The 22,551-nt window shown below is 41.5% G+C and overlaps 2 protein-coding genes across 6 annotated transcripts in view; one reads left to right on the forward strand and one right to left on the reverse strand.

Annotated features, from left to right (window-relative positions):
• Window positions 1-663: 663 nt before the first annotated feature.
• Window positions 664-4,558, forward strand: isl2a (ISL LIM homeobox 2a). Its single transcript, XM_010772463.1, has 6 exons — window positions 664-721; window positions 1,181-1,370; window positions 1,827-2,086; window positions 2,572-2,858; window positions 3,646-3,813; window positions 4,359-4,558. The coding sequence occupies exons 1-6, from the start codon at window positions 664-666 to the stop codon at window positions 4,473-4,475; spliced, it is 1,080 nt and encodes a 359-aa protein (XP_010770765.1). The 3' UTR covers window positions 4,476-4,558.
• Window positions 4,559-6,545: 1,987 nt separating this feature from the next.
• Window positions 6,546-22,551, reverse strand: part of scaper (S-phase cyclin A-associated protein in the ER) — a 61,254-nt gene continuing 45,248 nt past the window's right edge. For all 5 annotated transcript variants that reach the window (XM_010772468.1, XM_010772471.1, XM_010772472.1 and 2 more), the window contains 8 exons: window positions 21,755-21,878; window positions 19,978-20,207; window positions 18,223-18,378; window positions 15,720-15,954; window positions 14,236-14,385; window positions 8,228-8,419; window positions 7,546-7,594; window positions 6,546-7,308 (listed from right to left, as the gene is read on the reverse strand). In XM_010772468.1, the coding sequence (XP_010770770.1) occupies window positions 7,211-7,308; window positions 7,546-7,594; window positions 8,228-8,419; window positions 14,236-14,385; window positions 15,720-15,954; window positions 18,223-18,378; window positions 19,978-20,207; window positions 21,755-21,878 (1,234 nt within the window). In that variant the 3' untranslated portion in view covers window positions 6,546-7,210. The remainder of the gene's footprint in view (window positions 7,309-7,545; window positions 7,595-8,227; window positions 8,420-14,235; window positions 14,386-15,719; window positions 15,955-18,222; window positions 18,379-19,977; window positions 20,208-21,754; window positions 21,879-22,551) is intronic.

Genomic DNA, 22,551 nt, shown 5'->3' on the forward strand with positions numbered 1-22,551 from the left:
ATTCACTATAACAATAATAATACAAATATATTACAATGTATATCATTTATGTCCTAAACTAAATCCTAACCAGTAAAACATTGTCTTCAATATATTTGGGGATGGATCAATTCAAGATGTTTTTATAAAGACAATTAAAAAAAACAACTAAGAAACTCACAAAATAAACAGTAATAAAAAAATAGGATACTGCGTTGATCCATAAAAAAACACGAATAAGAGGCCATAAATAAATATTATTATTATAAAAAAACGTGATATAAGACAATAACAATCTAAACTAACACGTTATGTTACAGTAAGTCGATAAAAAATTATGCTGTGAGCAACAAACAGCGAAATTGCTCTTAGAGTAATAGAGATGTGTCGGCAGGGCTGCTGGACAAAAAGATAACAAAAACAAACAATAACAACAAAAATTCTCCCAGCCAGTCCAAAGAGTCAACATGAAAAAAGAGCAGGGGTCCTGGAGGAGATTTGCATGGCACCCTCTCCCCGGACCAACAGCGGTCCAGGTCTGCAGACGTCACTGGTCGATGATCTTTGTTTTCTCCCCACCTCTCGGTGGAGGAATACAAGTTTCTCATCCAGCCAGGGACGGGACGGTCTCCTCTGCCGCTCTTCTCCTCCATCTGTCGGCTTGCACAGGGCTATTTCTCCTGTATGGTGGATATCCTGCTCAATACTTCTTTCTTGGATGATATGGGGGATCATTCAAAAAGTAAGTTACTCGTCTTTCCCTCCTTTTACTGCCATTCTGGGGTTCTGTTGTCAGCTTTTAGTATGCTTTTTAAGACACATCCGGCGTGTGTCTTGACTTTGAAGATTAATTGCACGATTAATTTCGACATTTGCAGGATAATACCTGAACCTTAGGCGTGTTCAACTGACTGTCTTAACGAAAAATCCCTCTAATTTTCATATAACAATCATTACAGAAACTTGTAGTATCTGTTCGTGCGTTTTAAGTGACACATGCCGTATGTTACTGGAGATATTTTTAGCTCCTGTGACTCTTTCTATAATAATTTTGTAATATTCCTGGAAATACCCACATATTTGTAGTGACACACGCAGCATTTTTCCTCCCTAATGTGAAGGGGGAAAGGGGGTTTAACAGGGATGTCATGGGGATTAAAAGAGTGCGCACAGTGTTGCATTAACGCCTTCCCCTCCGCAGAGAAGTCGGGAATCGCAATGTGTGTGGGCTGTGGAAGTCAGATACACGACCAGTACATCCTGAGAGTCTCCCCGGACCTGGAGTGGCATGCAGCCTGCCTCAAGTGTGCAGAGTGCAGCCAGTACCTGGACGAGACCTGCACTTGCTTCGTCCGGGATGGAAAGACTTACTGTAAAAGAGATTATGCAAGGTAATGCAGCATTTACATGATGTTCAGAAAGAGAAAAGAAAAGAGAAAGTTGGGGATTAAAGGGAGCAATTTAGAGGAAATTCAATATTATTATCATGCTTGATTAAACTATGGCTGCTAAACTCCTGATCTTGCACATTGTATTGTTTTAATATTTATGTTGCATTGTTGGAGGAATCTGTGACTTAATGTTTTTATTGCACAACTTCACTGTAGCTATGTCATTCAACCTTTTTTAACCATAATACTGCAAATATGGTGTTCTAATGAAATTGTGTATGTTGGACCTGAATTAGATTTGTGTTGCAGGCATTCAGATTATTATTATTTATTTCTCTCAAGTTCACAGCTGTTTAAGCTTTTGTTAATGGGTAGGCTAGAGATCGAAATCAGATTCCTTTAATTCAACAACTTTTAGGGCTATGAGACCAACACAGTCTCCTTGGTCCTTTTCAGGTTATTTGGCATCAAATGTGCAAAGTGTAACATGGGCTTCTGCAGCAGCGACCTGGTGATGAGAGCTCGGGATAACGTGTATCACATGGAGTGTTTTCGGTGCTCGGTGTGCAGCCGTCACCTCCTGCCCGGGGACGAGTTCTCTCTGCGGGACGATGAGCTGCTGTGCCGGGCGGATCACGGCTTGCTGGTGGAGCGGGCCTCTGCAGGCAGCCCGCTGAGCCCGGGGAGCGTCCACAGCAGACCGCTGCACATCTCCGGTAGGAAACACGCCGTTTATTATTAATCAAAAATAGTGCACGAAAATCACCTGGAAAGGCCTACACTTGTGCATTATTAGTAATATTATTATTATTGGCAATACTATTATTATTTTTATTATTCTACTGCTTAACTTGGTTGAAAACGTTTTTTTTAGGCAACATTTGAAGAAAAGAATATTTGTTTTGGGCATTAATGTTTCATATCACGTGTTATAATTTTGGTTCTGACATAAATGATGAAAATGATTTATATATTTATTATATTTTCTATATAGATCCTCTGTATTGTTGCATATGGAAGGCCTATACCGTTTGTGTACAACGTTTTATGGGTGTAGTGACCTTATAATAGCTTGACATTTCAAAGCTAATATTTATATTGCAGATGTTTTGTTTCTTTAATTTCGTGTTTCTATATCTTTGTTGTATTTTTTTTTAAAAACTATTTTAAGTATCTAATACAAAATAATATTTTTCTTCAGAACCAGTGTCAGTCCGGCATCCTCCTCATCACCGGAACCACGGCCACAACAAGACTGAGAAGACCACCCGGATCCGAACGGTGCTGAACGAGAAGCAGCTCCACACCCTGCGGACTTGCTACAACGCCAACCCGCGACCGGACGCTCTGATGAAGGAGCAGCTGGTGGAGATGACCAGCCTGAGCCCCAGGGTGATCCGGGTCTGGTTCCAGAACAAGCGCTGCAAAGACAAGAAGAGGACCATCCTGATGAAGCATCTGCAATCACAGCACCACAGCGAGAAAACCGTGAGTAATGTTATACTTTTTTTTTTAAATTGAATTATTATGCTATTCCACAACCCAATGTATTTGGCAACTCCTGCTTAAACGTGTGATTAATTGGTAAAAATATGGGAAACTCAAAAAAAGTATTGTGAATGATCAGGCAACCGAATAATGTGCAATCTTATTGTCACACCTCTGCTGGATAAATTAAAGGAGGGAATCATTTTAAAAGGCTATGTTGTTGTAGATAACAATTTGATTTAATTTAATATTTAAAAATCCTATAACACAACTTAGACTGTTAATTGTGAGAGAAAAAAGGATATGATTCTAAGAATACAATGTAAAACAAACACTGTTGTTTTGACGTCATTTGATAAACGATTGTAGCTTGTATTTTTCATAAATCAGAAAATAATGGTAAATTGTGAATGATTTTTAAATAGAAAATAAATGTACATACATACATTGGAAGAGTATAGACAACATCCATTGTATCATATTAACTACTGCAGAATTAGATATATGCCAATTTAAACGCAAATTAAAACATTTCAAAAATGTAAAATACAAATGGCCAATTTTAGAATGGATTTCTACATAATTTTGTGTAATAAAGAAGTTACATCCTATCTGCATTTTTTGTTTGTTTTTGCTCATAATTCGTAAATGACAAAAAATTATGCTATTTTTAATTTATTTCTAGTGGCTGCAGAGCAGGACATATTTAAACCGAAGTGACTTTACACCAGACTGCATCATTGGCTAATATTTGTGGCGAACTAAGTGTTTTTCGTTCTTCTTGCAGAACCTGCAGGGCATGACAGGCACCCCCCTGGTGGCAGGCAGTCCGATCCGGCACGACAACAGCGTGCAGGGGAATCCTGTGGAGGTGCAGACCTACCAGCCCCCCTGGAAGACCCTCAGCGACTTCGCCCTACAGAGCGACCTGGACCAGCCCGCCTTCCAACAGCTGGTATGGGATTACATTTAACACATTATGATGAAATAAAATAATAGGCTGTTTAAAATCATACAAAGGGACTGCTAAATTCACATTCAGAAAAATAAAGAGAAGAGTTTTAAAACTTAATAAAAAAATAATACTGTTTGACTTGTTTCTTTAATTAAGACGTTTTGAAACGCTGATGATGTCCTTCATTTCGTTTAAAAACAATGCTTGGATAGTTTAGTAATATTGACGCCTTTGATTTCAAGTGCAAACCATAAAAAAAGCTGTAGCCTATCAAATTTGTAGGACTCCTGTGAGGTCACTTGATATGATGATACGGTAAAGTCTATATTTGTTTTGATAGATCGGTCTGATATTTTGTGGGGGAAAAAAACAAAACATATAAATGTAAAGAAAATATAGGCAAGGCTACAACTTCAATACGAGTCCTGGTCATGAGCAAATTCACATGAGTGTGGCAAGTGAGAATAAAACAATCTGTTAAAAAAAAGTAAGTAACATTTTTATTGTTGTTGATCTGACTAGACCTGAATTGCTTCCTCTGGCAGGTCTCATTTTCTGAGTCGGGCTCTCTGGGCAATTCCTCGGGCAGTGATGTGACCTCTCTCTCGTCTCAGTTACCGGACACACCGAACAGCATGGTGCCGAGTCCCGTGGACACGTGAAGAGGCCTCGAGGTCAGCTGGAGCCGCCGAGCGCGCACCCGCGTCCTCTGCATGGGGACGCGCAGAGAATGTGACATTCAATCAAAGAAAAACGAATTAAAGGACCAGGACGGATTATGCTGCAGGATAAATTCATGTGACGCCCGGAGGATTGGAGGACTATTCCCTTTACATTTAGCCGTTTAAGCTCATTGTGTTGCTCAAGGACACTTCGGCAGGACACACGGCTGTTGATGGACTTAATGGGCTTCTAGTTATGGGACATTTTACCATAATGCCAATACCTGAACTGGCCATAACGTGGTGAATATTTTACGGGATTCAAACACGTGAGCCTGTGTTGGACGTCCTAAGGTTACATTGTGTTTATCAGGAATACAAACTGTGTAGATGTGCATGATTTGTAAGTTTCAATATCGTCTCTTGTAAATTAATGAAACAGAAAATAAGTTATTATTATTATTTATTATGAAGACAGACATAGCCCAAGCTTATCAATAAAACCATAGTTTCAAATGATGATTGCATGCAAATTCAATTTGTTTCGTAAAACTGAAGATTTCTCTTAAATAGGCTAAATGAATCATTTTAAAGGTCAATGGAAACGGCTGCTTATAATGCTTGACACTGTTTGAGTTGGAGGTTAGAGTTGAAATAGCTTCCCAGCTTCTGTACTACAATTCAACATTTTACAAGGGCTAAAACGTATACAAATAAATACTTAAACTCAAGCTATATTTCAGCGTCACAAATGTTCAGTTTCCACATTTTTGGGTGCTCATCTGTCAGCTTCAGGTCACAAACCCTGAGGTGGCAGTAAAGAAGCTCAGCTTATATTTAGGCCTGCTCAGTTTCTGAGCCAAGTGGATCAGTGACTGATGGCTGACAAGATATTATTAAGCTTTTGGCCCCTCTGTCATAGGTCACTGAATTAGACGCGACAGACTGAGGTATGAATACGCATCATCACAACCTCTTTCTTACAAAAATAAAATAGAAGATCATGGCGTTAAAACAAACATTTAAATCAATATGCATAATGCGGTTTTCCTCTAATGGTGATACAACGATCAAATGTTTCTTATTTAGACAAATGTCACAGTATCATACCGACCTGGGGCTTATGGTTACACGTCTAGACAGAGGAGAGGCAGCGGGGCCGCTTATCTGCTGCTGGCATCACCTGCAGGATACACTGAATGGACCCAAAACAAAGCGCGTAGCCGCGAGAGGGGACTCCCAGCCCGCGGACGCATCCTGGCGTGTCTTCAGTTTATTTTCATTCCAGTAGGAATCCTGACCGGCAAATAGCCGCTGGACAAAAGAGCATGCAGGTCAAGCCGGGACTGACACACTACACCTCAATTTGTTTGGGAGGATCGGCTTTATCAGTTGAAGGAAGTAGAGTCTCATTGAAAGTCAAAATCCTGTTAAGGCTTTAAGACATGCTAATAATTGTATCTTCTAAAACAGCTACATTTAAGAAGATAATGTGAATTTGAAACGTACCTAACAGGGCTATCTAACTGCCCCCAACAATTACATTATATATGCTCACTATACATTTCAAAATAAAACAGCACATTTAAACATGTAAGGAATATTCATTTCAACACCTTCCACATATTTAACATCAACACTGACTTCAAATTTGAACTGCAAGCTGGAATGAATGCTTCAGCAGTTACACACTGCAATGCAAGGCAAGTTTAAAAAAAAAATAAGAGTTATTTTCTATCTTATTTCTTAAGCCTTATTTTGCTAATCTCTATATTTTAAATACACCAATCAATTTACTTTCAATAAATCAGTGCAAGGCAAGTAGGAAGACCGCCTCCTTTTACATTTCACACCATTTTGATGAAGTCGCATTCTCTGACATTAAACAAAGCATTGTTTGTATGCAAGTATCTATCAAATCATAGATCCAATAAGGACATCTTCTTTAATTTAATTGAGGGTTATAAAAGACATAAATACAAGACCAACCACCGAGTCTTAATAGTTTTTGACTCAATAGTATCAAATAAACGTTGTACAGTTCACACAGTAAAATCAAAGAACAATACATAGCCATAATATTTTTTATTTTGCATGTTTAAGGTGAATAAGTCAATAAATTATATTAATTTGCATGTGCCTCCTAACAGAGAAATATAACAAGTATAACTCAAATATAACTCTTAACACAAGTTTGTAATAAAGGCAGGCCAGGTACAGTAACTTTGAACCGGCATTAATGTACGAAGACAACAAAATAACATTCTGGCCATTCACATTCAAACATGAGACAAATACAATAATGAACACAAACAGTATTAATGAGAACACTTGGAATATTATAAATTACAGTATGAGTAAATATTTCAGGTTTAACTGCTTGGAAAACACATCCATTTCTATCTACAACAGAAACAAAGAGAAAACAGATGAGTCGTTTAGACATTAAATGAAAAAGATGTGCATGTGTTCTAACTGCAAAGAACAACAATACATTTTGTGCAAATTTCTCATAAACTCCAATCTGATTTCAAATAAATCAAAACACAGCCACACACTGAGGATAAGGCTTCACAATCTTAATGTTTGACACAGTTTGAAGAACATATGAGAACATATAACTAGTGTGCAGACTTTAGGTGAGGAACAAAAAAACCTAACCAATTTCACATCTCACGTTTCTTTAGAAGTGTTTATACTACGCTTATCCATCTTGAGGACAGTGTGCATCTCCATCACTCTTCCTGTTTCTTGAAAAAAAATTGCAGTGCCGAGTCCCACTGATCTCTTGGAAAGCGGTTGGACAACTCACAGTAATCCAGCTGCTGGGAAACTTTGCACACACAGAGAAGAACAGCTTCATTATACTGGGCAGACATCCTATTAAAACTAGCAAGAATCAGGATTTCATTCAAATAAAAGACATTAATCACAAAGAAATGTACAAAGAAATACGTTTATCTTAATATTAGAATATGGGAAACCTACATGCATTATATCATCAAATATATCAAATGAATACAATATCACATTTTTGGTTATGCATTTGATATTTATCAAAATAACTTACCTGTGTGCTTTATTTTGTTGTCTGAATCCTTCTCATTGGTAGCACAATCCTAGGGGAGAATATAAGAAGTATTAGTTCCACCTATAACGGTATAATGCAGGGTTTACTTTTACTTTTCCTTGTAAATTTACTATTCAAAATGAATATCTTTGGTATAATGAGTGATAAAGACATTTAGGATCAAACTGGAGGAATGTTCTTTGGGTTAACTCAACACTAAGGGCAGCGGGGTAAGACCCCATGCATTAATGCTTTGTTTGAAAGAAATGACAATAGCTTGTCCCCCTTTGAATGGAAGTTAATCGGTGTCTAAACAGTGGTGGTTGCAGAGTGGTGAGGGGCGTGTTGTCAGAGGAAGATGAAGGAGACAAGCTGTTTACTGGGAGTTGAACCGGTGGCAGGTAAATCCACTGTCAAGGAAGACATTTATCTTTGTAAAATCCTGCCTGTTACACATGCACCGTGTTCCAGAGAAGCAACTGTTATCGAGCCCATGCAAATAATTAATTGTGTTTGGACATTTTATTTCAAAAGATAAAGCGACATATGTTGCTTTTGATATTTAGTACATCTTTTATTTGTTTTGGCCATGGTATTACAATCATGAAATCTGTGTGCATCTGTGGGAAAAAGAATGACTTATTTATGTGCAAACATATACCACATATGGGACCATGTTTACCTGAATGAATGTGGCCAGCAGCACACAGCTCATCTCCTGCTGCAGGATCACCTTGTTGTGGGAGTTGTTGTAGCAGGCGGAGATGAGGGAGGGGAAGAGCACTCGGATGAGGCGTGGGTGGCTGAAGTACTGGAAGGGCAGCTGACACAGTTTCTGCAGAACGCTGGGCTGGCGTCCAGACTGCACTATCACCTGGAACACACAGGGAGAGGGCCAGTCACTCACTAAGCCCGTCAGGGGCACTGCTGGTTGTAAATCCCCGCCCTACGTCCCTCCCACATGTAAATCTGCCACTAAAACAACACACAAACAGCCATTAGGAGGAGACCTGGGGGGCACAGCCTCCCACCACGCAATTATGGGCCATAAAACACAATGATGGGACGTTTTTGTTCTTCCTTTGTACCAACGGCAGTAGCAGAGCTGCTATAACATAACAAGGAAATGTGAACTGATGTCATTATCAGCGGTTAAAACTTCACTTTTGTGTGAAGCTCTCTGAGCAACAGTGAAGTTCAGAATCAGTGAAGAAGCTTGTCACTGGAGTGAAGCTCAGGTTGAGAGGGCATTCGTAGTGCAACAGGGGGAATAAAGGGTGGTGGTGGTGGGGGGGGAAGGTTGATGGTGACAAACCTCCATCAACAGTGTGGCCACCCCCACTTTAAGAAATGAGCAATAACATTAATGGTATTTTCACCTTGCCGACATCCTGCTCTGCATCACAGCCCGTCAATCACACACCATCACATCCGACCGGGCCACCAGTATTCAAACCAAATCACTCCCAGACACATTTGATTAGAAAGGAGACCACTGCAAAGGGAGGGGTCCCGGCCTAATGCTCTGGTCATCTCCCCTGAGCCTGGGAAGACCATGAGCACCCCTCTGAGAGCCGGGGGTCAGCGTGCTAAATCCTGCCTGCAATACTTCACAGTTACAGACCACGGGACTAGAGCCTCAATCCCAATGGAAACCAGAAGGCCAAGGTAAGGTCCCCAAGTCATGGTGACATAAATTCACCAGATTTACAAGATTTTAAAAATACACTCTGTCCTTTGATAATGCACTCCAAGTTTGAGCAGCAGGATAAACAAAGCGATAATTCATTGCTTTTATCAGTTCAAGGTGAAGCTTCTCAGAGCAGCCCTCTACAGCAGCGTTCAAAGGAACACAGAACAGTGCCATTTCCCATCATCCTGTGTTTAAAGGGCCCATATGGACAGGTCAAACAGTCGGAACCTTAATGCAATACAACTACTTGAAAACGTTAAGAGCACCGAATTTGTCAACTTGAAATCAAAGTGTTAATTTTTTAAGCTGAGAGAACATGTATTTCTGGTGTGATGTGTTTCGGCGAGAGACATTTTGAATTAAAGGACGGTCTGGAATACGTTACAAAGATGTCGACCGCTCTTTGAATCTGTGTGCGTAAGAGTGGAAGAAAAAAATCCCCACAGTTTCACTGACTCAATAAGTGTGTTTCACAAAGGAATGTGGGGCTAGTTGGAAAAAGTCATCCACTGACGGAAGGAGAAAAAAAAGACAAGCTCTGGTTGTTTTCAAAAAGTAGAGCTGCTTATTTTCAGTTTGTGTAGTTTTTGTATTTTCATGCTACTCTCTACTAAATCCTACATCATCATATCTATCTTGTCTGTTGCAACACAGCCTAAAGACAAACTGGCATTGTGGGGGGATCGTAAATTCATGCAGCTGAATTCATTTGAAAGCCAAAACCATGATTCTGCAAAAGCTAAAGAATCTATTCATTCTTGGGACTTAATCCCGAATATTTATGGTTTAGGTATCATAATTTAACACCATAGCGAGTGTTGGATGTTAGAGCTGGGGCTCTGAGAAGATCCAACCCACAAATCACCCAGCAATCTCATAATCCTCGGCTTCGCACAGCTCCATCTTCAGCTGCCTAAACAAATTGTCCACCTTCAAGTGCCTGATGCAGAAAGACATAAAACAAAACCTGGTGGCAGCAAGAGCACGGAGGTCACAGGGAAACCGAGTCCCCTGGCCAACTTTCCACGCCTCCACCAGGTGAAGAGCAACACCAGAGCCCGAATGGTTTCCAACTAGAGATTATGTTGTGGCGGTACCTCTCCCCGCTCAGCTGAAGTATCTGCAGCTCAAAAGCTGACATCATAAAACTAACAACAAGCATCTGAAGCCATGCATCTGGCACTCGCTTATAACGCAGTAAAAACTCAAGTGTCTTTGGCTGCTCTGTTTTTCCCTTAAGTTCACAGATCTGGCATTTTCAAACAGAGCTGAGTTTTATGACGCCTCCATGACATAACTTCCTTACCGTCCACAATGACAACAAAGAGTGTGTAAAGTTAATGTTCTGAAACGCAAACAAATTCTCGGGAAAAAAAAACAGAATCTAAGATGAAACTAAGTTAAAACAGATTTAAGAACGCAGAACGAAAAGAAGAGGCAGCTGTGCACAAATTCATAAATCTGAAAAAGGCATAATTAGCCTGCACGAGGCTGCACCCGATGCTGGGTGAGGGGCAGAAATCAAGACGATCAGGGACAATCTTGGATGTGTGGAAGAATCTCCATTCATTGCAGCGTCTAGACGGCGTGAACACCTCAGGAGGAACCAGTGTCAGAGCAGGGCCGTATATCTGAAGCTTGAATCCACCATACAAACCAGAACCACCAGTGGAACTGCCTTACTGATAAGACAAGCAGCACAGCATACACCACAAAACTGTTTAGTGCCTCTTTACAACATTTACAATGGCTGATTGAGACGTGCACAGGACGCTGTGTAAATTACCTTGGGACAATTGGATGCTAGCGAGGCAGACATTGACATACACACTCCAACTTGACTTTTAGGGCAGTTGTTTTAAAAACCCATAAAAAAAACTGCTGTTTAGACAAAGAAGCTTAATAACTCTTTATTTATCTCTATGAGCTAAGACTGTCATTCCGTCCCAGATCTTTACTGCTGATAATTCTGCTCTGAAGCCAACCTGACGACAGTGTTACAGACAAATGGAAACTCCTCACTGAAAGGTACGCGGGGATAAAAATGTCCTCAGCTTCACTTAAAGTCAGTTGGACCTGCGTTCACCCTTGAAGCAGAGAGTAAATCATCTACCGAGCTAACAATCAGGCCCTCTCCTGCCAGTCAGCGGAGAGTGTGTCTGTCTGTGTTCCTCTGCCTCTGTTTACTCTGCCGGGTGATACAGAGTGTGCATTCCCGGCTGCTGGCTCCCTATGGTCTGCACGAGCTGCACTTACCCTGCAGGCAGTGAGGGCTTGGTTGTCTTGGCTGTAATGGACTGCTGAAGGGAGCGTTTCAACATCAGGTTAACAAGAATTACAGGCCTAAAGCTTGGCTCGGGCCTGCAGGGTAGAGGAAACGCCCTCGTAGAGAATGGGAAGAAGAGGAATGACCCCACAGATAAGGCTGAGATCTGGATATGTGTGTGGGATGTGAGCCGTATAGCTCATGGGATGCTTACAGGTATAAAGAAAACAGTTTACGAAACATAAGCATCGAGGGGTCAGGTAATCTCAAGAGCCAGTGCAGGGAAATCGATCCTATTCCATTTCTAAAACATCCATACGCTACCTGAAATAAGACCTGCCTCTGTGTGTGTCTTTGTGTTTAGCCCACTCTGCTTGCGTGTGTGTGGCCATTTTCCATGTAGTGAAAAAATGCAAAGTTTTCTTAAGATTTCCACACTCTCAAATTGCTTGTGTCTTTGTCAAACACAAGCGGGAATCTGGTGGTTTAACATGTCAACAGTTTACAATTACAGTCTCGTCAGCTCAGAGATTCAATGATCATCACCACGGATGATTCACCGTATTCAAAGACAAGGAGATTACCGGCGCATGTCTCTTCAGGGAAAAAGGAAGTACAGTTACACGTCAGTTGTAAAAACGGTGTAATGTGTTCTTCTTTTTTTGTCGAAAGCTCTCTACGGACCTACCTAACAAACAATGAAACATATGGCTACATGGCTCGGAGGCCCCCACGAGCAGAAGCACACTTGAAAAACACACAAGTCTACATATGTCACTCTCCCAATGGCTTTTTGTGTGACAAGGTGAATTATTCATGCCCCCAGTGCAGGGGGAATACATCACTTCATATAGTGCTGCTTCAAAGTGTTGCTTTTTATGAGCAGCCTTATTTCTAAAGATATATATATATATATATATATATTATATATGTATATAAATAAACAAAAGCTGGTGTGCCGACAGTGAATCAGCAGTCTCTACGACCGCACAGCCCCGGGTCGCGCCGCTTTTGTGTTCTGCCACTGCTTACATTAGCTTGAGAAAAGCTCAGGCTGCTCTAAATATTCTCCTTAACGTCATCCATCTTTGTGCAGAACTGAATGGACCCGTTCCAGAAACTGGACCACTGGCAAAGATCAACTCTCTACGGAGGTTGTGTGGGATCTTGTTTCCCGACAATATATTTACTTCAATATATCCTTAACTGGAGGAAATGTGAAAGGATTTTTTTCATTTTTGTTTCTTTCACTTGAGATATACTTATTGGCAGTGGTTGTCGAGGAATGACAGATTCTGCATTAAATGATCAACATGTTCCTTCCCCCACTAAATACAGTCAAGCATGGCTGCTTTGTTAACGCTTCTCTGGTTGACCAAAGACGATTCATCTGTCACCCGCTTAATTTAATCATCAGTCCTCATTCAATTATTCAATATAAAATGCAAATTTCCAACAGATGCTAATTCCGTACATCAGAATAATTAAATTGCATAGAAGCTGAGAGAAAAAAGAAAAGCGCCTTTGACTGGAGGAAGATCCTTTAATAGAAGTAAGAAATCTGCTAAATGAGAATGGGTAATCAGGCCATAAATTGTGGTGATGGGGGTTGACTGCGACCGTGCGGACGTAAATGACATATCAGAGGTTTGAGAGTGAAGCTGTGGCTGCTGCCTGTGTGGGTCAGGCTTAACATAATCAAAGCCCAGCCAACTGTAGCATGGCTAATCAGGGGCTCGGTAGACGGGCCATGCATGACAGCCAATTACACAGCAGCCAGGTCTGCTCCATCACATCCTGCTCACTTCCACACAGCCCCCTAAGTAGTTGTAACACCGGGGCCAGCACGCCGCTCTGCTTTAGCAGCAGGAACAATGGGTCACTCTGTGGTACAATAGACGACACAAGGACCAAGAGCAGGAGGGTGCCAAGTCATGAATCTTTGAACAGGTGCTTTTTGTTACAATTACAAAACTACACCCTTTTCTGACAAATAATACATGAACAGAACAATGGTAAGATGATATTAACAGTCTGTTCTATCTTAGCCGACAGCTTTCGACAAAGCATTACATGTAACTTGTGCTAATAACAATTAAACAATTAGTAGATTGACAGAATTGTATTTAATCCAAATGTATCAATTTTAGGAATTTCTTAATTAGAAGCTCTTGATGATTAATTAGATGAGTTGATAACTTGGTGGAAAGAAAATGAATACCCAACAATTGTGATATTCAAACACTTGATAACAGGATTTGATTTTGTTCACATATTAACAACAAGCAATTTGAAGATAACAGCCTGCAGCCTTATAGGTAATTAAAAGAAAGGTTCAACCATTTCGAAAAATTGCTAAAAAATGTTATTAAAAAAAAGCAGGCATGGTGTTAAAGTCATTTGAAACTGAAAACAGACAATAATTGGAGATGTTGTAATAACCATTAAGAGGTCGTTCTTTTGTGTATTTTGCTTTTATACCTTTTATTTTACTGTTGGCCTGACAAATAAAACAAAAATCACTTATAAAATGACTATATTTAAGATGACTTTTAAACCAGTTAGAGAATACAATACAAATAGAAAAAGTATGATTAATAACAAAATTACAATTACAGCTTTAACCATAAACAGAAATACTGTACATCTCATTATTTAAAGTACTTTGGTTACGTTCAACTTTTTTATTTTTTTTATTCTGTGCAGTCAGTGCAGGGTCTAGCTGGATTACCTGGTTGTCTGTATGGTTAACGGTGAAGTATCCCACACAGATGATGACATCGTGCAGCAGCTCTTCCGAGGCGTGCTGTGTGCAGTACCAGAGCAGCGAGCTGACGATGTGTCGGAAAGCCAGAGACAGGCCCTCGGCTCCTAGCACAGACTGACAGGTCACAGACAAAACACATGTTTTACAGTTAATTATGCGTACATAGTCCATGTTTGTGATTACAAAGAGCTCGATACAAAAACAATACCACGTAATGAATGACTATAGAGTACAAGCAACTCAACCGGGGATCCACCATAAAACACCCCAATCCCGCTCGGAGATGAGACGCTAGGAGCAGCTCACAGACAGTATTTATTAAACATGTCAGTGTGACAGAGCACCATAAGATCATCACTATTCCTCTAGAAGTTTGGGTGGGTTAGCATTTCAACATCCTTAAAAGCAATACCTGAAAATAAAAGGCTGTTTTCAGGCCTCATAACATATGTAGGCGACATATTCAACTCATTGAAACATTGAAGCTAATGTCAAATGAACCAAAAGCAAAATGTTATTTAACAATAAACTAAGAAAGCACAAGGCAACCCTAACCCAGGAAGACCGCAAAGCAGGGAGGAAAATACATTTCTGTTTTGAATCTTTTTCTACATGTATTTTGAGGATCACACATGTGTTGCTGCATATTCTGCAAACATCACAACCAGAGAAACATTTCTGAAATTCCTCTAAACATTTATAACCAAAATTCTGATCATCCATCAACCACAGCACATTTTAGCTGGTACTGTGCAGGTAATGAGAAACACAAGGTGATTACAACTCTGGGCCAAAAAGAGAAACATTATTTAAAATGTTCATAAAACTCAGGCCGTGAAACGCTTTCATTTCCACCTGTTTTGAGTTGCCAGAATGTGGCAGGTCAGTGAGAGGAAGCCACTTCAAAGTAATAACCACAAGACATTAAAATAATTAACGGCATTCAGGCTTGCTCTCGTGCCGTTGCGTCTGTGTGGTGACTTCGCACAGCGAGGCCGTCTCCATCTCCTCTTCCTCAGGGTGGGTAATGTACGGCCCTGCATACAGTGATAATCGCTCGTGCTTCAACCTAACGGCTGACTCGTGGGCTCTCCTCAACCCCAACAGCTGACCCCGGGTCAGAGGGCACCTGTGTTTATGTCCACAGGTCAGCTGTGTCCTGAGGAGAGTAACTTGTCTTCCAAAGGCTCTGAACAAAAGGAACCAGCATCAATCTGATCATGTTTACAGATTTATTAGATCTAGTGAGGATAATATAAATATATCATTTGAATGACTCTTTTTAATGTTTATCCAAATACAAGTTGGTTAAGTTGAGGGGACAACATTATTGTCCTGCAAATAAAGACAAGTAATTAGTGACCAATAGCTAAATCTGCTAGATCTTTAAGGAATTTTTATTTTTGTTCCAAGTAAAATTAAAAAAGATAATATATTTGGGAAAATACCTGGAAGGCGGATAGGTCAAGCAGGGCAAAATTGTTGAGGAAACGGATGCCTTGCAAAGCCACCTGGATGACCCCGGGGCCGTAGGGTTCCTGACTCTGGGAAGAGGACTCGGGAGAGAAACTGTGCAGCAGGATACAATACAAAGTGTGGACCACTCCCACCAGGTCTGTGGACCGCAGCAGGGCCGTCAGTCCAGTCGGGTCCTGACGTTTATTGTCAAATATACTGGGAGCACTGGAGAGGAGGAGAGGGGAAAGTGTCAGGGGTCAGCCAAAGCAACCATAAAAGTTATGGCTGCTCAATGAAATGTTGTCAACTTGCATGAAAAACATATCACAAAGACAGCGGGGACCCAGATTGCAAGAAGGAATTCATAGGAAAACTGCACTTCAAAGTGTAACATTTTTATTATTTTGTGTTCAGGTAAATATTACATTTGTTCAATAAAATAATGTTTTCTCTTGTTTTTTTTTAAATGTTACAACATTTTAGCAGTATACTGTAAGAAGCAGAAAGGTGGCATTGGGTTTTTGTAAGTAATCAATAGCTTGATATTTAAAAAAAAGCAGACATATTTTCCTCATATTGTAAAGCCCTGCTGTAAGTACTACCTGACTGAACTTACTGCTGCAAGTTTGCAATGTGTAACATATTAACACTTCCACATCTTCTCCCTATGTTCATCTTTAGCTCTTTAGGTGCTTTTGTGTATTTATGGAATAACAGTTATTAAGTCTTTGCATGCAAGAAGCTTGACTCTGTTTGCCCTTTTGACTTAACTAGTAAGATTTACTGCAAGCCAGTTTGGGTTCAGCTGAAGAGTGGGACCTTAAAGACTCAAGATGGGCTTTTCCGCTCCCGCTCTAGCTTCAGTAAACACAGTTAATGCCGTGAAGCTCATGGCAGCGACTTCAAGCTGGCAGATAGCACTGAGCGGCCTGACAAGGTGCTGAGAGCTCTGGCACATTTAATCAAGGCCGACCTGAGAGGACTCAAGGTGATATGTTTGTTTGATTCCAACAAGATGCCACCTTGTTGGTTGAAGGGATTGGTAACATCATCCTTTCACTGAACGTAGCATTTAACAACAAAGCCAGAGATAACGCTGGCAGGAGAGAGAAGGTGCTTTCATTACAAACATGACAGTATGGGGAAGTGGATTCAGTCTGGTTCCTGTTTAAGGAAATGTGTCGCTTCAAAAGAAAAGATAGACATTAAGGTGAGGAATCTAATCATATAATCGTAGAACTATGAACAGTTACAAACTTTAACAAAACTAAATCTGAAATAAGTTAAAACGTATTATTTAAATCATATCAGTGTCTGCACCGTCAACTGGACTAAAAGTACATCATTATCGGACATTAAAAAGAACCCTGCTAAAGAAAATGAAATTATTTAATGTAATCAAGTTGTTAATTATACTCTGTTGCAATTCAGTTTAAAACCTAGGCTAGTAAAGACACACAATGTAAGAGTACCGCAGCACCAGCTATGCTTTGCAGCCATGTAGAATGGAGGGTGTGTGACCTCTGGATGGATCTTACAGTGCATGCTGATACTTGATGTTAGCCAACAGGCTCTGCGTGAAATATGCTGCTAGGCAAGAACACAGCCTCCTAATGCCATTATAATCCCCTGACACAGCAACTGGCATGGCCAAAATATTCTACGAGCCCACTGAGCATTCGTATATATGACACACGGAGAATCTTGGAAGAGCGGAGTTGCTGGCTGCAGTATTGATCATGAAACTGGGCTCACTTAACCTGAACAGTTTGACACTACGTTTTCTCACAGTTATTCAGTGACAAACATGGAGTCGTGCTGTAGCCGTCGCCTACTGTGAAGCAGCTGGTCATTGTTACTGCACACTGGGCGCTTCAAACAAGATCTTTAAGAAAAGTGGAGTTGTTATGAAAAGAATAGTTTGCTCAATTGTTACCTAGATTCTGTATGACAAAGTTCCTTCCAGTTCAAAATTTCAGAGTAATGCGCGGCATCAAAGCATATCTGGCTCTGGGTAGCCACGGTCAGCATTTTAAAGTGGAGGAATATGTGGTAAGTGATGTCCCTTGGTGTGACTTGTGTGCGAGGCCTCTGTCCAGCGGCGCCATCTGAACCTCTCTGAGTGGAGGTCACTGTCGCACACGTGGTGGGCTTCCCCCACGCTGAAGGCTAAGGTTTATGGTGAGTGACAGGAGCGCTGGGTCAAGTAGATGCCTATCTCTATCTGCAGTAACGACAGCTTAGCTAGCTAGCTAGCTGGCTGGCTGGCTGGCTGGTTGGAGGAAACGACCTGCTGGCTGATTGCAGAGGAACCACATTCTTTGTTTGAGTAACTCGGCCTTTATGGAACCTTGTGACATTAAAGAACTGACAGCGACTCGGTCTCCGTCATTTAGCGCACAGAGAAAGGTGTGTGTGTGTGTGTGTGTGTGTGTGTTTGAGGAAGATCAAGAGATCACAGAGATGTTTGTGCTGTGAAAGAGACATGCTTACCGTCCAGTTACGACAAAACACAGCCTACACATGCTGTGCAGCAGAGCTGAGGCTTGCTGAAGGAAAGCGGACACCTTGGGGTGCTCGTCCACAGGACCTTGGATCGACAGGAAGCATCCGTACAGCTTGTCAATCAAACCCATGTTTACTACATAGCTGGAAGAAACACAAAAAGTAAAGAACACCATTTGGTTAATACAGTTTTCCCCAAATGTTTAAAGAAACGTGACTTTCCTTATAAAAGCTCATCTCACACAGGCAAACAAAGGCCTTTACTGTGCATACTTCTACAGCTCTGCAGCTGAAAGCGGATACCTCACCTAAGCCCTCCACCCCCTGCTATTACTGCGATATCTCCAATTTGTCTTTGCCAATGACAGGTCTCATGATCATGTTCCCTGTACTCTTTCAGCCACAAATCACTGCTAATAGTGTCATTAGAGGGCTGTTGTGGCCCCTGTGCCAGCCCAGTTCGGGGCCCTTGACAGTCTGCTGACCTGGGGCCGTCTTCTCACAGCTCTGGTGTGCTTGGACCTTCGGGCTCAGCTCAGACTCCAGCAGCTTACGGAAATCTATCGAGTAATACAGCTGCCAGTTAGGGCCTTTCTAGTAGCTGATGTGATCACCGTCTTGACTCCTTGCTCCTTTTCACATACCTTTTTTGTTAGAACTGTCACTCATTGAGGTCCTCTTAAAACAGGTGATTATGACCGTTTCCAACCTCCACTGAAGGTCACCTGACACTTGAACCAAGTCCCTTTGTTTTGACTTGATCCTCTTCCACAGCTTTACTTGGGTTGAAAGGATCTTTCCTCACACCAACTGCTTTGTTCAATGCCTGCTCTGTTTGACAGCCTGCTTGGTGGTCGAATTGCCACTCGTCTTAACATTTATGACAATGATAGGGTACTAAAAGCACTGAAAGTCAAACTGACAAACTGGTAATGAGAGGAAAGGAAGCGGTGATCTCCTCTGTATGTGATATATGGGTTTGCATAATGGGAGAGTGTTGCACAAGCTAACAATGTTTTGATCTTTTGTCCTTCCTCTCTAACATATACATTTTAGAAGGCAGTTAAGGTAAATCTTGAGCCTGTACTTGGGATTACCGGGCTGACGAAACCATTTTTCTCAGGCCCTCCCCTGTCTCCAGGGTTGCGACTGGGTCAGTGGATGAGAGCGGTGGGCCTGTACAGCTGCTCTGTCCGAATGAATCATGGCTTGTGGGAGGGACTGTAAAGACTGCACTCTTCCTCAAGGCTTCATCAGGTTGGGCCTGCCTTTCTTCAAACCCACATTTCTCCAACACAGCCCCAACTCCTACAGCCCAGACCCACACGGCTAAATCCAACGCCAGGTTCAAGGAGACCTTTCAAAGCTTTGGAAGTCTCTCTTTGTTTATGCTACCTTGTGCCCCCGCCGCCCCCCCCTAGAAAAGGGTTTTACTTCTAATGTAGCGTGGAAAAAGTACAAGCTGGAAGGATGCCAGAATCCATGCTCATTCTCACACTACTCCCTTTCTAACAAGACACCAGTTGGAACATTTCCAAGAGATCTGACATTTTGTCAGCCTATACTTAACATAAGGCACGCTGTTGAGGAAACCAGAGGTTGACCAACTCTAAACCCAGTGAAGAGGAGTGGAGGAAGGATGTACTAAAGGAGGTGAAAAGGTCATGAGATGAGAAAAGAGGTGCGCTAAAAGGAGGAGGAGAAGCAGTGTGGGCGTAATACAGTGCGTTGGGAGGAGAATACCTGATTAGGTCCTGTGTTCGAGTGTTGAAGGAGTCTGTGGCAGAGCTCTTGACCTTGGCATCTGGGGAGGATATCCGTGTGATTTCGCCTTGTCCAGACTCAGAGATAGGAGGCCACAGGGACCCCAGGATGGTAGCGATGGTCTGCAGCAGGCCTGTCGTCAGACCGTCAAAGACTTGTTTGTTCACACTGCGCCCAAAAATAGATTTGTCCTCATCAGGGACAAAAATCTGCAAGAATGGATGAAAACATACTTGTTTTATCAAAGGAAGTCTATCTATGATTGATATATGATCTAATATTAAATGTAATATTTAAATATAATTAATAAGCTAAATGATAAACCCTGGTGCTGACACATTGCATAAGTAAACTGACATTATATCAACAGAGTTTGAGAAATAAACAAAAAGGCCTTTTTTTGTGTTTAGCAAAAGGGTTTTCCCACATTGTTGGCTCAATACAAAGTTTACTGAGTGTATTAGTCACTGACTGTAGGCCAAGACATTGTAATTACCCTCCTGTGATTTGTAATAGCCACAATAAAGGAATATAGCAGCTGTTTACGACATTTCCTCAGCCACACAAATTACAAAAAAAGCTGGTGTAAAAAAGTAAGCATGTTCTATAAATGAGCTATGTGCTGACAAGACTGAAGCCTAGATAAAAAAAGGTTTAAGACTAACTTCATGTAACACACAAAAAGAGATACAAGTTTAAAATATAGTGCTACTGTGTAACGTGGGGAAAACGTTCTCGTTTGCTCTAATGGTCGGGGCGCACGCTGACAGCATAGGTAAATCCACCGACATTCTCCACAAATCTAATTAAAAGGGTACATGCTCATATGGCAGTTCAACCCCCACTGCTTTACTCTATTGCTCGCACACACGCATACCAGGACATAGACATGAATACACACACTGAATCAAGAAATAAAAGAGAAAAACATTGTTGTGCATATTTTTAAAACTTTGTTGTATTACTTTTAATCACAACCGATTAAAACAAAGTGTGCAGGAGCTTGTGTAATTTGTTGAGCCAGATTGTTAATCTGCATTTAACACATGGAGAACAGTTAGCCTGTCTCCCATAGTGCTGTTGGATATGTCAGTCAGCAGAGCAGCTGCTGGGATATGTTTTATATAAACTGAACCATACAGGCCAACCTCTCCCTGTGTGCCCTAAGGAAATATGACTGCCTTGGATTGGAACTCACTCACTGGAGAAGGAAGCCCCAGAAGAGTTCATGCATGTACCACAGCCCTGCGCCTGTGCCTTGTCCTGTCTGTGTTGTGAGTGTAGGCGGCCCCAGCGAGCCGCCACCGTTAGATGTTTGGAGTGGGCTGATGTTTACAGTCCTCCTTACAGAGTGCTGAAGGATATGGGCTGACATGTCGCCGCAATGCAGCCTGCCTGCGCTCTCACATTCCCTCAGTCGGGAGGCATCAGTGCAGAGGTTGGGAAACAGTTTGTTACTCGCTAGCTTGTGTCCTGTTCTGTCTTTTATTAACACTGTGGCAGGCGCAGACACCAGCAAAAAGGGAGGGTCAGAACACGGTATATCAAAAAGATAAATGCTAAGAAAGTAGAAAGGCTTAATAAAAACGCTAAATGTTTGTGTGGCAAATGATTGACCACACGTTGAATACCATGCATCTAAACTTTATACACATTGAAATATTAATATTTGTATACGCGTTGCATTATAAGTGAAATGTTTGGCGATGGCAAATTAGGTCTTACCATGTCATGTGCTGGGAATGCATGGACTTACTGTTAGCTGATGCAGCAGCAGGTCCATGAGGAGCGCTATCTTGTTGCTGAACAGCACATAGGAGCAGTTGAGGGGGCAGCAGGAACATGCCAGGCAGTAGATATTTACAGCAGCACAGAGGGATCTAACACAGAAAGATGACAAAAGGTTACTGATCACAAGTTAAAAAAACAAAGATAAACACTACTACTTGTAAGAAGATGTCTAGCCCTGGGCACTGACAAGACTATCTGCAGTCATCAGGAAGCCAAACACACTCCCCTGTATTTGTGGTTCCTTAAGGGTGTAGTTTGTCTTCACAAGTCAGAAGCATATCTCACTGACAGCGCGAGTAGGGAAGCTGATTTGAGGAATAAAACACTCATATCAGCTACTTATACAGAGCCTCCCCTCACTACAACCACCTTCAGAGGAGCTGAGCGCAATCTCAGTCCCATCTTGGCTGAGATGGTGCAGCGTTTCCGCTGGAGAGATAAAACTACTCCTCTCAGCAGCTCCTCACAGCAGCCAGGCAGCGAGCAGTGCTGAGGCAGTCGGTGTGCCTCTGTATTATGTCTGCTCTAAAACAAGCCCCAGAGGAGATGAATGCTTCAGATAACTGACCAATCCTTCTGCTGTGACTACTACTCCCCCTCGCCCCCATTTCATCAGTTAATATTTTCTGACAACTGTATATTTTAGCCATTGGCGGTATGGCGTGTCCTATCTGCTCACTGGAAGAAAGGAATCTGCCTCTCCAGGGCCTAAAGTAGGCCATGTTTATTTCAAATGGTAAACATTTTGATATCTACCGAAAA

Source organism: Notothenia coriiceps, unplaced genomic scaffold, assembly GCF_000735185.1.
Source record: "Notothenia coriiceps isolate Sejong01 unplaced genomic scaffold, NC01 NC01_scaffold00011215, whole genome shotgun sequence".
NCBI lineage: Eukaryota > Metazoa > Chordata > Actinopteri > Perciformes > Nototheniidae > Notothenia > Notothenia coriiceps.